Consider the following 17,963-nt stretch of genomic DNA (forward strand, 5'->3'; position numbering starts at 1 on the left):
GTAACTGTAACAACTGTAAACCTATTTTGTTGTACGGTTATTTTGCAGACGGAATTTAGGTGTGATGAGTGTTATTAATTCAAAGCTTTCATATGCCTGTCCACTACATGAGTATGTATCTTGTGTGGCAAGTACGGTTGATATACTATGCTCATGGTGTCGAAAATGATTCCAACCTGAAAACAACAGACAGGATGTTTGCGCTTGTAAAACCAATAATTACGGACGATATAAGAATTCATCCACCACGAGTTTCTATCAGTGGTGACGAATTCGAGATTGCTGAAGAAGTCGTAAACTTGGGCTCACTGGTGACCACCAATAACGATACCAGCTGAGAAATTCGGTGACGCATCGTGGCAGGAAATCGTACGAGCTTTGGGCTACGATCGAAGAGAGTACGTCGCGGTATAAAGCTGGCAATCTACAAAACGCTCATTAGACTGATAGTTCTCTAGGGACACGAGCCCTGAACAACCAACGCGCACTCGGAGTTTTCGAAAGGAAAGTGCTTCTTACCGTATATGGTAGGGTGCAGATAGCGAACGGTACGTACAGGAGGCGAATGAACCATATGCTGTGCATATGCCTAACCAAGATATTTAACAAAAAAAATGAATGTTTGGGATTCCCGAGAGCTTTACCGATGAAACTAAAATGATCAAACGAATCATTTTTTTTAGAATTTTTAAGCCCCTTCGCAAACGCTAGGCTAAAGTAAAAAAGGCGAACCAATTGGGTGGGTAATACTTACCTATAACGTAGGCAATTGACCTTTCCCGTCAAAAATTGTACCTCGTTTTATTGTCTCAGTCGATTCTTTGGTTTATTTAAGGTCAACTTTCCCAAAGAACCCATATTTTTGAAGTCTCTAACTATTTTTAAAATCAAAAATAAAAATCGAAAAAGCGCTGTTTTTTTAAAGATTGGGTGAACTTTTCAGGCCGGTTCACACGTGCAGTACTTTTTCGTTTTTTGTTTTCAATTTTAAATATAGTTAGAGACTTAAAAAAATATGGGTATTTTGGGAAAGTTGAAACAAGCCAAAAAATCGATCGAGCGAATAAAATTTTTTGACAGGAAAGGTCAATTAACTTTGATTGGAAAACGCCTAATAAAACTGCATAAACATGATTTCTTAACAATTCTAAGCAGTCAAATGATTTTTTATTTAATTTATTTCAATATTAGGTTTTTTTGCAAAGTTGCTCCATTTTGCATGATTTGTCGAGAAATCATAAAACTTTTTTTACACGGATTTTCAAATTTTGAACTAAAAAGTTTTTTTACACGGAACGCATCCCCCGTGAAAAAAAAGAATCGGGTGTACCTACAACATGCAGAGATGACTGTGATATTGGAAATAGCAATCTGAACAACCACTTGGAATGATAATTTATGGTGATGCACATCAAAGGTATTAGTTGTGTTTATTTTGCCATTTATTTTCTTGTTTATGAGTATTAGACGTGAGTCATACAAATGATACTAATTTCTAACCTGAAAGCAACCCGCTTGTCTGACAAGAAATAGATGTATATGTTACTTACGGATTATGTTGTGGCAAAAACATCTCTGAACAAGGATGCTCCTGTTATAATTAATAGCAAATTGTATTATGAATTAGGGAAGGATGTAAACACTAAATGTCAAGATTGCATCATGAGTTTGTCATTCCTTCTGGCGTTGCTAATTTCAGATGGGCTTTAAATCTGACCAGCATCGTCACCATACGCATGCAGAGTGCAGTAGGTTCTTGCAGCATATATTTTGCACCCTTCGGAAATAGTCAAGTGTAGCAGGATTTGAAACACGATGCAGATGGTACGAGCACACGATTTAGTTTGTCGAACAGATATGTGTTTTGTTTACACAGAAACGAGCTGAGTCTCCTCTAAGAGAACAAGGCCTACGGGCAAAGTACCGCCATCAAATTTTAACAAAGAAATATACCAAGTGCATTGTACACAATGCTTAATTTGCATCTTAATTATTAATATCCGTATCCGTTCGCATGGATTTCCTCATGCTGCAAACTGTAGCGGTGGGACGTAGATGAGAGCCATAGTTATCGCACTGTTGGGGTTCTCCAGCTCTGAAACGACATCCAAGATGAGTAGTTATTAAAATTATATCAGCACAACTGACTGGTATGCGTATCCCTTCAGCCACAATCGTACTACGGTATTTCTGCCTAAAATGTTTACGTAATGAGTGCGGCTCTCCGCCAGATTGTTATTTTGAAGATGTTTGTTACCGCTTATGATAGCTATGTGACTTTTGACTGAGTGAAATACAAGAACAATTCACATCTAATAAACTTTACAAATTCATATTTATAGGTCACAGGTAATAACAGTCATGTTCCAAGCATTCTGAATGACAGAAACAACAAAATGGCTCATGTATAGGAATTAAAGCCCACACATGGGAAACCAACAAATCGCCTACCTATTTAATATCTGATCTACAAAACTTCATTTTTGACTTCTTTGGCGGCTGACAGCACTAATAAAATCATTCTCAAATCTTAATCACCAATCCCTCCCACGCGAATAAACAAGACTGCGACTTGAAAGGGAAGCATGACGCTTAAATAATTTATGTAGCATTGCATTGTCTCACCCATTTACACCTGCAAGAATATCTATGTTCTATGCGAAGAATGTCAAATTACTGTTTGGAACATTGAAGAACATAAACAATTTTGCGATGGTTCAAACGGACGACTCCAAACTTGCATGATAATTTGGGAGGTGAGTTAATTCATGCTTGATATGAATCATCTTTGAATTTTTTATATTTGTCAACACCTCTTCGTTTGTTTTCCTGGTATGCACGTTATGTGGAGGCGCATGGTACAGTATGTTACCGACAAATCGGAAACAACCGTTCACAACTTCAATTACCTGTTTTTGTACATAAATGTTTCTCTGATTGGCTTTGAGGAGAAAGGAAAGAGAAGTAAACAGGATGGCTTCCGGGAGAAGGTTGATTGAACGAATACGACGTTTTTAGTCTGAAATAGCTCGAGAGTGGAACCACCGTAAATTGTGCTCTGTGAGTGATTTTAAAGGTGCATAAATCCTCCAGCAATCCCACCACTAATCGGAAGTCCCTGGTTTGGAGGTCGTGAAAAAAGGACTGTTAGCTGATTCCATCACGACGTAGTAAACTGGCGAAGCGTCTGCTGCCGATGTTCAACGAGCCCCAAAAACTTTGTACCATACGCCACGGAAGTGCCATAGCTTCATTGTTGAAGGTGTGGGTCTAGTAAGGTCCTAGAGCTAGGACCTTTTGCTAGGCCCAATATCCGATGTGCTTGCGGTGTGTCAGATATGGAGCCAGAATATCGAACGGAACTGTTTCGAATAAACGACTGTGAAACAGTTGAATACAGCACGACACCTAAATAATGCTCACATTTTTTTTTTCTGAAAAGCTGCCACATGGCAGAGTATTGGAGTGACACTCACCTACTAAATCCTCCTTGGGCACCAACCCTAACTTCCCCCCGAGACAGCTTTCCAGCATTACTTCTGGAGGATAGGCTGTACTTAATGTACACATTCACCTATGCACTCACACCATTTGAGACTTACTTGGATGCTCACTCTAACACTCCACTACCATGCCTCAGGGAGTCAATAGCGGTAACTGCCTGGGCCAAAAAGACACTCCTACCTCAACATGTGTAGGCTATGAACAAACTTCAGCCATCCCACAGGGTGACCATAGCGGTTATCCGCTACGACACTCCTTCCTCAGCACAGGCTAATCACTCACTCTTCTGCCGGAGCAGGCCACGCGCTATCCTACCGAAGTAGGGACACTCCCCGTGCGCCACTTGTACTTCACTGTGGGTGTGTGCCCGAGCAAAGGCAGATAACTGAAATGATATCAAACTGTTAACACGATTAGTTATCCTTATTATCATTTTGATATTTAGTTATCAATCATGTGATTAACTGATAACTGAATAATAACAAATTTTATTATCAATACAAATTTTCTTCTAAATTTCGCGTCGTTCAGAAATGGGGCTAAGCATTCTACCCTTGCCAACATACTACTTCTGTTAAATGTAGCCGGCCTATGCTATGAATATTGTGACAAGAACTGTTTCCAAACACTGAACTGAAATTTTCGTCTAAGCAGAGAGTGATTTTCCCCGTTACCCTCGATATCTATTGATTTGTTTATTACTCTGTCAACAAAGGAATTTACACAAGAGTTGAAATTTTCTTATTTGTTTTATGCTATGCTTATTAACTTTACTTTCGTTTCAGGTGAGAACCAATTAAGCGTTGTAGTTTATTAAGTACTTAAAATGGCCTTGCAGCTCCCGGAACATATGATCCAAGGGCATGTGCTCATTCAGGAACGGTGAATAATCTTGACCAACCGCCAAGCTAACCGCAACATAATTCATCTTGGGATCCACAGTGCTTATATATATGGAGAAGCGGAAATTTTAACTGGAAATGTCGGATAATCAAGAAATTGCAACGATCTGGTCTGTTGTGGAGAAAACAATCATGCTCGCACTTTAGTCGATCTAGCAATGGGCTCAACTATTGACAGTTTAAACCTAGGTTTGGACGTAAAAGACAAACCAGAGCTAGATTATCTGCAGCCAAACTTTCAATAGTCGATGTTGAAAGGACGGTCGACGCATGGGAATATTGAGATGTGAAATAGAAAATCCTTTGGAAGGTGTTTTGTCACAGTAACCCAAAAAATATGTTAACTAGTCGACCCGGCACCCCTGGCAGACATTGTAGGTTAAAATGCACGTTGTGGACTCGGTACCCATACGAATCATAATTTTAGTTTTCCACAATTTACTCAACCTTACTCGTGATTTTCGCATGAGCAAATATCATATAAACCCGCCGGAAACGATAAAAACATATCTGCAGAAGGAATTAAGTCAAAGAACATTGACTGAACTGATGAGATTTGACTGATAAATAAAAACTACTTGAGGTTGATTTGACTAGCGAGAGGATTCACTCATGGCCGGATTGATGAAGAGGGGGAGGGGGGCTTTGAGTCATGGCCCCGGGCACTCACATAACCGTATGTACCAAAATCAACCTTTTTCGTACATTTAGGGGCTCCTGAAAACTGTCGACCCCGACCCTAGATTCGCCAAATGGCAAAATTTTTCACGGATTAATTCTTGCTGGGATCAGCAGTGTTGCTGTTTATATATGCATATGAAAACATGAAACGTTTCACTGCGAATCACAAGGTTGTGGTTTAGTTAGAATAAAACTAGAACCGAAATCGATCTACAGCAGGCGCTGCTAGTAACCTAATGATTGACAATTAGAGAGAAAAACTAACCTAAGCCTATTATTTGGCCTATTATGTATAAACCTATTATACTGGAAAAATCAATAAAATCAATAAAAGTACGATAAACCGTATTTATTCTAATTGATTGCTGGTTCGCTATTTTGAATTAAATTCGGTTATCATTTTTGTTATATTGACTGGTAATTCAACCAAAATGATAACAATTCTAGTTATCAATATAACTGGATAATAAAGTTTGTTATTAATAAGTTATTCTGTTCTCAACTTTGTACAGCTGACACTGCATCATGATTTGATTATAAATAGTTTTCAGTAAATGCAAGATTGTAGAAAGCGTATTGCTCTTCTCTTCTGCTCCTCAAGAAAGCGTAATTGGGTGAGTACCTAGAGACGACGCCGTGCAATCACTCGATTCGAGTTCGAATCCCAGTGAATGGCAACAATGCGTAACGAAGTCGGCAAAGAAGATTCAACTATTTTGGTCGATAAAACAGTGATGGCTGATAACTAAATAATAACTAAATTAGTTATTTGAGTAAATAACATGTATAACAAAATGTGTTATAAATTTGGTATCAGTGATAACTTAATTTGTTTTCATGTAGTTATTTCACGAATAAAATTCTGGTATCATTTTTGTTATGTTGGCTGTTAAGTCAGCCAAAATGATAACAAGGTTCAGTTATCAATATGTCCGATAACCGGATAACAGAATTTGTTATCAATTAGTTATTTATTTGTGCTTGGGTGTGGATTCAACCCACTATCACTCTGCCACCGAAGCTGCTTCTCCAAATGTTACTCGCCTCACTCTAACACTTCACTGGCATGCCTCGAGGCGTCAATAGCGGTATGTAGGGACCAATCAACGTTACTACACTAAGACACTCCTGCCTCAGCATGCGCTATCCACACATAAACTTCTGCCGTGCTTCACAATAGTGGTGACCGCCAATGACACTCCTGCCTCAACATAAGCAAATCACAAGCTGAAGCAGCACACGCACTAGCATACTGAAGCAGGGATACTCCCCATGCCAATTGGCACTCCCTGGGCTCCTGTGCGCTTTGAGCGGCACTATATTAGACTGGCCCTGCCTAGTATGGGGAGAAAAACATGTTGTCGAATTCCTCAAGGCACCCCCAGGATTGTATCTTTTGGTGCGAAAATCAATCTCTCAAAATTTCAGCGCAATCGCTTGTTGGATAATCTGGCGCATTTGATTTGAAGTTTGTGTGGGGACTTCAGTCAAAACATATAGGATAATACACTTTCGACACTCATTCGGTCTGGAAATTGGTTATGATTACTCGATTGAGCTCAGAATTGTGAAAAGGGCAGTTGGTATGTAACAGATTTCACAGAGCATTGGTCTCCTGGGCCAGTCTACCCTATATGCTTGCGGCAAGGATGTTATCGATAATTTAGTAATCTGCCTTCGATCATTTAGTAGTTTGTCAATAGCTCATTCCAGAGGCCTAATTTCAAAATGTATTGTATTGTGGACTTTTAGTGCGAAGGTTTCTCTACAACTCCCCTTAACAGGTCAACGTTCGAATTCCACTATTAAAGGAGTTATGGTGCTAGTTGCTATACTTATACTAAATGATAACAAAATATGCAATCATTTAGTCTAAGTTACTGCTACTAACATAATAGCTTCGTTATTAGTGAAATTCAAACAACAAACTGTTAGGCAGAGTTGTACATAAACCTTTGCACTAGAAGTCCACCATACAATACATTTTGAAATTAGGCTTCTGGAATAAGATATTGACAAACTACTAAATGATCGAAGGCAGATTACTAAATGATCGATAACATCCTTGGCTTGCGGACACATGTAGCTTTTCGAAGAGGTAGAGTATAGCCTACTGCCGAACTGCACCACGTCCTAGACTGGCCCTCTAACTCGCAGAGGCCGTGGGGAGCCGTCCTCACAATCTAGCTTTATTGAACAGACAGACTAACCGACGCCAATGCCGGGAATTGTAAAAAACAGAATGGCAAGCACTCACGTACGTTCTATACCTTTCGTCGCATATCAACCTCAGCAGTGTCACCAACAATACCCCTCACTCTTAGTGTGTGTTGGTGACACTGGACGTGAAGAACGCATTCAATAGCTCAAGCTGGGATGCCATCGCACTCTCGTTACGCCGGCTTAGCCTGCTGGTAGGACTGTACCGGATCTTGGAAAGCTACTTCCAGAGCCGTGTGCTGCTATACGAGACCGATGCCGGTCAGAAAAGTGTTCCCATTACCACAGGAGTCTCGTAAGGGTCAATCCTGGGCCCGGTACTATGGAACCTGATGTATGACGGGGTTCTGATGTTAAAGTTCCCTCCTGGTGTGAAGATCGTCGGCTTTGCTGACGATGTAACCCTGGAGGTCTACGGGGAGTCAATTCCCGAAGTAGAACTAATCGCAGCACACGCGATTAGTACTGTGGCGGACTGGATGAGTGCGAGAGGCCTTAAGCTCGCTAAACAAAATACGGAGGTGATTATCGTCAATAACCGTATGTTGGCACAACATGCATTTGTTCACATGGGAGACGTTGCGATCACTTCAAAGTGGAGTCTGAAGATTCTTGGGGGCATCATAGACGACAAGCTCACCTTCGGTAGCCATGTCGAATATGCGTGCGTGGCGGCATTATCGAGGATGATGTCCAACAGCTCCAAGGTGTACGCCAGTAGACGTAGGCTACTGACAAGCGTTGTCGCATCTATCCTTAGGTACGGCGGCCCCTCCTGGGCAAAAGCACCGAGGGTAACCAGTTACCTGCAGAAACTGAAGAGCACCTACTGCTTGATGTATCACAGATAAATATCTGCCTACCGCACGGTATCGCATCACACATCCTGCGTGATAGCGAGTATGATGCCAGTCGGGCTGGTCATCCGGGAAGACGAGGAGTGTTTTGAGCTGCGTGGCACCAGAGGAGCCCACGAGCGTACCAGGGTGACTTCGGTTGCCAGATTGTTACCCGCTAGCTACACCGCTGCTAGGAGAGGGGAAAATTGTAGGGTCGATAACCATTGTACCTACCACTCCCTGAAAAGTGAAAACTCACCTTCAGCAGGAGTATACACATTCCAGTGTGTTGCGTGACACGTGCCAGCCGATGCTGCAAAGTGGAAGAGCCGACAAACAGTGTCGTATCAAAAGGGGCTCAAAGGCTGCCCGAGGGAATTATTCAATACCCGATCACGAAAAGCGAGGCTTGATGACTCCTTTCGAGTCCGAGAAAACGTTCCAAAGAGGAAAAATGGTGGAAAAACCATAACCAAGGAAAAGCGCTACCAACTATATTTTACATGCTTATTTATTCCCCTCTACTCGGGGTAATTTCTTAGTGACGTCACAAACATTATGGGGGGGTACTATCGCTTCGTAATAATGATTGTTGAAATCCGGATGCATTTCGGTGGCGGGAGGCAGGTAGCGTGGATGCTGTTGGTCCGATGGCCGATTTCGGGGGCCTTTCAGCGGGTTCGCGGGATTATGCGGTCCACTCCCACCGGGATTGTACGGGTTTCGACCTTGGCTTTGGTCCACTCTCGGAGGAGGACGGGGGATTGGCGGTGACGACAGCGATGCACTGGATAGGGTGATATATATGTATCACAATTGAAGGTCAAAATAACTTGAATTTTCCACTTACCCCATTCCAATTGGGTAAGTGGAAAAACAACTCCCAACTTTCAAATCTATTTCCATAAATTTCAAGCGACCAAAATGGTATGAATTACCGCACAGCTGGTACAAAATTAACTGTTTTTGATACCCCATAATGATTGATTGTATTTAGATCCTACAAACTGGTCTACAAACTTCCCCCAACTTTCCAGCTTTGCTGCGTCGCAGCAGGCGTGAAAAAATAAAAATGACAGTTGTGCGTTGCTTCCGTATCGAATGGTGTGCCCTTGAAAACGCGAGTTCTTTGAAAATTGGATTCCGTCTGGAGTGACCTTAAATAATTCCGTCGGATCAACAGAATAGGTCCCCAAGGAATTCTTGTAATAGATAGGGGAGGGCTAATTTTGTAAAGTCTATATTCTGTTCGCCCTCAAAGATGAACTTTTTAGAAGAAGAATGAGACTTACAGTGTTATAAACTTATCGACTAAGTTTAACGAATTGATATGATGTCTGTATTTTTTTTTCTTCCTAAACAATGGAGGGGGAATCTGCTCAACAGACATCCTGGGTTGACCAGGAAGTGCGGGGTTAGGGATCACCGAGGGAGGCAGGACTACATTCCCGACCCGCTAAACCGTTTCCATTGCCGCCAAGCCCATAGTCCCTTCGGTACAACCAGAAAGTAATGCTTCAAAGGGGGGCCAGTGCACAACGCACCCTCGAGGTTAGCTGCGTGTCCTTGCAGCACCGAACATCGTAACTCGCTTTTTTAGAAGAACACCATGGTATCGTGCCAGCTCGTTGCCGGCTTTCCAGGTGGCCTTACCACGCCCTATGTCCTCGGAAGGTGGGCAGGGTCAACTTCGCGCCTGCTTCCCTCTGCACGACTGGTATCAAGAATGATGATGCCGCGTGCACCCCAAATTGACCTTTCTGCGATAGGGCCTATTCGCCAGCACACAGAGGGACTTGCCGACGCAGTGCCTACGCCTGCCCCAGCCTTGACGAGGACCCCTTTCCGTCCTCGGGCTCGGAACCCGCCCGGTTGACCGACGCCGCGAAAGCGCCGATACCATGTTGTTCTTCGCGCGGCCACTTGTACGGTAAAAGGATCGAGTTCGACCACAGAGCATGACCACCGGTATGACTCATGAAGCCGACTCCGATCCCTTGGACCACCTCTTATTTGCGCCTGAACTAGCCATCCTTGAGTCCACGCGCCACCTTCTATGTAGCTCCGAGACGATTTGGGCAATAGCCGATAAAACGGCGTTCCAGCCAACTTCATCTTTACACATCCTCCGAACTAGGTTGTCCGGGATAGTGTCCAGACCACATGTGGCAAGCATGTGGTCACGCATTGCACGAAAACGTGAGCACACGAACAACACGTGTTCCGCCGTTTCCTCTAAACCTGCGCACACCAAACACTCGGGCGAGGCCGAGCAAGCCAGCTGCGTTACCTGCATTTTGATTTTGCAGCACGCTTAAACGCCGGGCACATCGAACCCCCCATGGGGTGCTTGCTGTTCACAGCTTTGCTGGAACAAATCAAACAATTGGGAGGGTTCGTGCAGCATTGTGCTTTATGTCCCTCTAATCCGCAGCGTCGGCAGAGATTGCTTCTGTCAGGGCCTTTGCAGTCCCATTGCTTGTGCCCCGGTTCTAGGCACTTGAAGCAAACTTCGGGTTGCTCGTATATGCGCACAGGGCATACCGACCATCCCACTTTGACGCTCCCTATTTTGACTACCTTGGAGGCGTCCGCTGCAGGTAGCCGAACCAATGCTACCTGTGTCCCTGCCGGACCTCTCCGTAGCCGAACGGCTGCGGTGGACGCCTCCACTTCACACTGTCGCCGCAGTGCCGTGACGAGCTCTTCGACTTCGGTGATCTCGTCCAGGTCTTTAACCCTTAGATTTACCTCCGTCGTGAGTGCCCTCACCTTGACCGTCTCGCCTAGGACTTCCTCCGCCAACTTCTTGTAGGCGGCGCCCCCCAGTAAACCACATATCGTATAACAAACAGCAAATAAAGTCGCATTTGCGTCCATTAAAAATCTAAATCGCACTGCATATCAAGCTTTATCAGTTTATTGTCGACACATGTTGTATTGAACGTATCATGTAAGATAATTTTCACCATAGTGAAAATCAATCGTAATTATGTGAATAAAAACTCATAATGACTTATAGTCCTTGTAATATCCTATATCAGTGCGAATGGATGTCTACGTGAATCGTAATACAATCGAAACCACTTCAGTCCGCGTGGCTTGCAGAAGTTTCAATCAGTTGTAAAGATATAAATTGCGTAGTTTATGTTGGACAAAAATCCAACTCTCTTCAAGATGTGCAGTATGGTGCCGTGGTAGAGTATCCGCCTGCAGATCCAAAAATCGCCTGTTCGAGACTTGGTGCTGGTAAGATTTTTTTTTTTATATTTTAATGTTTAATCGTATTACTGTTCGTATGATGTCGGGAAAAATCGTGAAATAAAACTCGTATGTACCTATATCGCCTCCACTTTGGTACGTATATAGCCATTCTGTGCATTATATACGATTTAGTTGGTTCTTATATAATAACCTATATCATGAGTTATAGGTACCAAAATGTTGACTGGGCCTTTTGCGAGACGCCCCGCTTCAGCTCGAGGATCATCTCGCCCATCCGGGTACGTCTTATTCGACGTACGTCGGCGCCGAGTTCACCGAGCTTGACGTCACTCCTCATCGCCTTCAAGACGTCCAAGTACTTAGCCTCGTCCGCCGTGATGACTAGGGCATCGCCCCTGGAGTGATTGGCGCCTACCCTAGACTTCTTGCTACCCTCATTCGCCTGGGCCTTCTTTTCGGCCCTTGACGTCTTCGGTTTCCTCTTGTTCTTGACCAGGGTCCAGGAGGCGTCATCCCCCTCTATTTCCCTGGTCTGGTGCGGCTGAGAAGCCTGCCGTAACCCCTTGCCACCGTCTTTCCTGAGTGGACGGACCTTTCCAGGTCCTTCCTCCCCCGGTTTTGGAGGTACCTGGCCAGGGTTCAGCTTCCCAGCCCCACTACCCTTGTTCGGGGTAGTAACCCTCCGCGTTTTGGAACGGCCCCCAGGGAGCTCATCCCCTGGAGACTGTCTCTCCCGTTTTTGTGTCTGCTCCGTTGGAACAGTCACCCCCGACGTACCCGCAAATACTTGAGCCTCAGTCTGGGTAGACTTTGGCACCACCGTCTTCGCTGGCACGCCTTCGGTCGATTCGACCTTGCCCGAGTCCGCGAATCCTTGGGCCTCAGTCTGGGTAGACCTCGACTCCACTGATTTCACGGGTTTACACTTGGCCGTCCCGACCGCCCTCTCCAGCTTGGCGTCCAGCATCGACATTCGAAGTTTCTGCAAGCTCCTCTTGAGGTCCTTGCTGATATTATGCTTCGATGACGCAAAGTCGATGATGGCGTCCAGCTGTTCCGTCGCCACCCCTACCGGCGTTTTTCTAGCCGAGAGGAAGGTTGAGTGACCCACGCTGGCGCTGCGCACCGACTATTGCCTCTGGCCTCCTAGGCGGAGACCTGAACAACCCACCTCTTGCGAAGGGGTTGTCGCCTACACTACTACCACTAATTGAAGAATTGACTTGGTTTTCCATTTTGGTCCCACGAGTTGCTCGGGAAAAGAGGTCCACCACGCCAGAGCCCAGCATGACGCGGTAAGGGACAACTACTGTGGAGGGTGCCCAGGTACCCCACAGGCTCCGTTAAAGGCCTAGCTCATTATTTCACCCCTCGGCACGGGTCGCTTGATGCCTTGGGATTAGGGATTAGGGACGATGGTCCCGGTCTAACTCGCAGTGGCCATGGGGAGGGGTCGTCAAGCCCTTGGACAAAGTCCCTGCTGCCCCCGATATGATGTCTGTATGTGCGTGTTTATATGTATGTGTGTGCGCAAAATACGTACAAAATTATCACCTATATTCATGCACTTGTCTCTAACCGATTGGTTCGCAAGAAATCGCATTCAACGGCGAAACTTGTTATGAACATAAATGAATGTGTAAAATGGAATCTATTCACCTATCAGTGCAATTTTTTATCTTTCTTGTATGTTTGTAGTATGTCTTAAAGACGTGAAAGGCATCAATGCCAATAGGAGGATTAATCAGGCTTTTTCTTATTTATATTAGTCTAATCACCACTAAAAACATCATGATAACAAAGAAGAAACATATTAAGATTACCAGATATTGAAATAAACCATGAAGGGAACGAAACATTTGCGTGATCAGAAAATTACCCACTTCCCCCGCAGTTTTTTATACCAGGGGTAAGTGTAAAATCTTTCACTTATTTGATATCATGGTACAAACCACTACAAATTGTATATGATTAGTTTAATTGTATTATAATGGTCCCCTGTGACATAAATACACTGGAAAAAGGGACAATTTGTGCAAATTAGAATTCGATTTTTTTAATGCAAATATTAACTTCTCCCGAAACCTCAAATGACAGCTCCAGCGTTAACTGTGTTAAGGTATGTATAAACAAATTTTAACATAGTATTAGTGAGAACTTTAAAGAATATTTTTGCACAATGCTATGGTATGTTAAAAGCTGTAAAATAAGTACAATTCCAATTTTTCGATTTTTACACTTACCCCCTTTTTCCACTTCCTCCAGTGTACCTTCGAAGGTAGATAGATAGATTTCTTTAAAAACATAGCTTGCCAAACATTTGAAAAATGGCGTAACAGCAAGAACATAATTATTACAGTTCTTCGATTAAACATCATTGAAATTTATTGAAATCAAGTCAAATCATATTGGTATACCAATTTGATTTTCCATCCTTCATTTCCCTAGGTCATCATGTCAGCATTTATCAATTTATACATTACAACCGACATCACTACCCATCTGTCGGCTTTCATATTCATGATGTCGTTACTATTGGTTTGCAAGTGATCGAAATAGAATTGCAATGCGGACCATTTTAAAATTTTAAGCATCTGCTTTGGCGATTGGTTTGTGCCACATTATCCGATCTAATAAAAATTTAAAACGGAAACCGTCGAATCGATTTCCCCTAACATACGTTCTCAATTATTCAAGTCGTTCGGTAATCGCCAGTGTTGTGTTAGAAAAATCGTTTGAATTTTCACACTGCTTTGTGCTCGCTTGGTTCGGTGATAGTAGGTGTGCCATAAAACGGAACGATCTCTAGCTTGGTGTTTGCTCGCGTTAAATTTCTGTTTAAGCAGGGCCAGCTCAATTCTATGTGAACGATATACGTGCTTTAATCAGGAGAGTCACGAGTGAACGCATTACTCCGGGACAATGTGCTGTGCAAATATTGGTAACCGGATCATTTTTTTTTCTCCAACTTACGTGGTACAAAATTTAATAATTTGTTTAATCGAAACGGCAATTTCACAGGGCAAAATAGCTACCATTCGCGTTAGACGTAGCATACCTTTTCTACATCTTAGCAATGTGAACATTCGAACAGTTATACAAAATGACACGCATTTGAGTGTTGTAATGGAAAACGAATAATGGAGTACCACTTGCATGTCTTTGCGCATTCAGGTAAGTTGAGTTCTTCAATTGTGTGTCCTTATGTCGTCTAATTACATTAAACATTATAAGAGCTTTCTGTCTGAAATTCTACAGATGAATGTTCCGCTATTCCGCAGAAGCCTCTCGGATCCGAATAATCAAATTGTAGCATGTTTTTCGTTTGTTGCAAGTATTAGTATTTGCTATTATACCAAACTTTATTTTTCAGCACTCATAGAATTTAGCTTTCAGCACCATTCGTGATGAATCAATCTCTTTTCATAGCTTGTCGCTGTCGCATAATGTATTTGAATTCATTAAACTACCATGCGCCTCCACCACTTTCCACAATAAAATACATTGAATTGATGACGCTTGCAAATTAATATCCAACTAATATCCTATAGGTTGCTATCGAATATATTCAACAGTTGCTTTTTTGCAGAGATGGCTTCGTCTTAACAAAATGAAAAATGTTTATGCCTATAACATTGGCTGTTCGCAGTTAGTAGTAACTGACGGAAACCCTAACCATGACCTTATATAGAAGATGTAAGTTGAAGCTCTATTGTGTCCTGTAACTACTTTGGACCTAGGCCGGTCCTGACCCAATCCGGAGAGGTTAGTTCGGTGAGGAAAGATTTTTTTTTCTACAAAATAATGGCATTGCATGCACTCAATTTTCCACAGCTACCTGTTATCATTGCTTTTGTTCGTGACACGACGTCCGCCTTATCGATGTTTTTTTCCTCCAGCATCCGAGAGAGTACAAATAGTAATTGCTGTTGGCTATTATCTGCTTTAAACTGAGAGAGCTCGGTAAGTATCTTGGCACTGAAACCCTGAAATGGGAAGAAAAAAGTTCTAGCACAGGAATTATTCCCTCTCGGTTAAAAAGTTGCTGTTTGTTATTTAATTAGTACGCTGTTATTTTACTTGTATGAATAGTTTGCCTTAACTGAATTAGTATGCTAACCAATGTGCCTTGCGTTGAAAATTATCGATTTATGAGAATTTTTACAGTTTATCGCAATTTGTTGGAGTTATTATGACTTTTAATTTTTGTCGCCTTTGCCAAATAGATACTACGGTCGATACAATTTAAATATATTATTTTTATCGTGGAGCGCTTATTGTGCTTCCATGAGTAATCTATGTTTTGTTGTGGTACATAATTATTATTTGACCACATTCCAAACATCATCATCAATGTTGAACAGCATGCCGAAAATCATTCAGTCACGGGGCTATACCCGGCTGACAAATTATCCTAAATGAGATTTTGGCATCCGATAAATTGTTATCGTGCGAACTGAATTATTTGACCAAACAAGTGGACTAGCTTCTGCTGGAGATTTATCACTAAATTAGTGTTGACCTACGTGCACTGCTTACCTCGTACAAGTTGAACATAAATTTTTTCGCTTCCCTTTTTAGCAGGTCGTAAAGCATCAGCATGTGGATATACGGCTTGGTGGGCGGCACACGTTTCCTCCCACTTCCTGTGGAGCCTTCTGCCGTGTTCTTATTGGCACTAGTGATACCTGTACTGGCACCACTGCCATGTCGATGATTCGTCAGGTGAAAGCTGTCGCCACCCACGTTGTTTATTTGCTGCAAATCTGCCTCACTTTCATGATATTTGTCATCGTAGATTTTCCGAAACTCATTAACATTGTCCTTGTCCAATAATGCTGGCAATTCATAACGTTCACCCTCGACGTCTTGCAGCAACCGAAGTGGTAGTTGATCCAGAAGCTGTAGGTTGTAGTCTGAAACCAGAAACACTTATAGTACACAAGCGGGTGGTCTTTTGTTCGTTCAACATGGTGCCGGGACCACAACATCTAAAGGCGCTGCCTCTACTACTGGCTCCGGCACCAGCACCGGCAGCTTTTATTGCTATGTACTTCACTAAATTGTGATTGATTTGGATCATGAAAGATGAAACCACAGTATTATAAAGAAATTGGTCAATATTATGCCAATAAATTTTGCAAAAAGGCATTTTGAGTGAATCAGAGCCTCATCGTTGAATGAAAGTTTATATCTTTAATTAAAAAAAGGTTATTAGGTTGAAGCATGACTTAAATGCGTTTTATTCTTTTTTGATTTGATGGTTTATTGGCAATTAATAAGATTTGGATTCTGTAGTATTGGAGAATAAGCTAATAATTGAATCATTAATTTGAATTAGACCAATTGAATCATTAACTTGAAAAATTGCATTACCCATTATGCACAATTCCGAGAAAACAACAAAAAATTGTTTGATTGTTCAATACAGAACCGTGAGGCACTTTCAGTTCAGAAACTGCAAGCAGTACGCTCTTCAAAGTGCGTGTACATATGTAGAAAAAAACATACATTTCCGAACATTTTTTTTTGCCAGAATACGTATTTTTAGACTTTTAGGCTTCAGAATATATAAATCTCATTTTGCCAAAAATGTCACATATGCAGTTTCTCAAACAAACGGTTCAATTCTAAGCTTGACTCTAATGCTGTTCTATGCACGATTATGTTTGCTACATATTTACATAGTTGTCCATAAATTCGTACATACTTAAGGTTACTCCTGACAGAATCCAAGTTTCAAAGTGCTCGCGTTTTCGGGGGCACACCACTCGATACGGAGGCGGCGGACAACTGTCATTTTTGTCGATTCAGCTTTGCTGCGTCGCAGCATGCGTGAAAAAATAAAAATGACACTTGTGCGTTGCTTCCGTATCGAGTGGTGTGCCCCCGAAAACGCGAGCACGTTGAAACTTGGATTCTGTCAGGAGTGACCTTATATCATTTCACAGATTTCGGTGAATTTTGCTTCAATTGCTTCAATTCACCGAAATCTCAACAGCAGATTTGTTCGGTTATTATTTCACAAAATTTTCGGCGGTTTTCCTTTGTTCAACTGTCAAAACCACCGAAAAATTGTAAAATTATTCACCGAACAATTCTGCTGTTGAGATTTCGGTGAAATTTCACAGAAATCTGCGATTTATTTTAAGTGTGTATGAATATCACCAAAGGAATATTACTTCCACCCGAGAGGAGACATTTGAACAATTTGATACTGTTTATTTTTTGTTTGTACAGTTGAAAATTTCAGAGGATTCAACGTAAGTACAAAAGTTAATTTAAGTTCTCACTCCATATATGACGTCTCGTTCCCTTTTTCTGGCACCTGTGTGTATTGCGTTCGGTACTACTTTCGGTTTTATTGGTATTGTTCATTTTTTGTGGGGGCATAGAATTACTGCGTCCATTGAGTTTACCTTTTGTGGAATACTTCTTTTTTGTCTTTACTAGCGAGACTTTCTGCCCAGGGCTGGCTCGTCTCGTGGAATACTTCTGATTACTATTAGTAAATTAATAACGGGTCATAACAACTGCAAAGTCCGAGGTTTCACGTTCCATGTAACATAAACGACAGAAACATATCATTCTG

General features: G+C 42.2%; 1 protein-coding gene across 2 annotated transcripts in view; it reads right to left on the bottom strand.

Annotated features, from left to right (window-relative positions):
• Positions 1–1,399: 1,399 nt before the first annotated feature.
• The window catches only part of LOC134224410 (uncharacterized), a 62,991-nt gene continuing 46,427 nt past the window's right edge, over positions 1,400–17,963 (bottom strand). For both annotated transcript variants that reach the window (XM_062703745.1, XM_062703744.1), the window contains 3 exons: positions 15,911–16,287; positions 15,210–15,357; positions 1,400–2,095 (listed from right to left, as the gene is read on the bottom strand). In XM_062703745.1, coding sequence (XP_062559729.1) covers positions 2,025–2,095; positions 15,210–15,357; positions 15,911–16,287 — 596 coding nt within the window. In that variant the 3' untranslated portion in view covers positions 1,400–2,024. The remainder of the gene's footprint in view (positions 2,096–15,209; positions 15,358–15,910; positions 16,288–17,963) is intronic.

The sequence above is a fragment of the Armigeres subalbatus genome, chromosome 3 (genome assembly GCF_024139115.2).
Source record: "Armigeres subalbatus isolate Guangzhou_Male chromosome 3, GZ_Asu_2, whole genome shotgun sequence".
NCBI lineage: Eukaryota > Metazoa > Arthropoda > Insecta > Diptera > Culicidae > Armigeres > Armigeres subalbatus.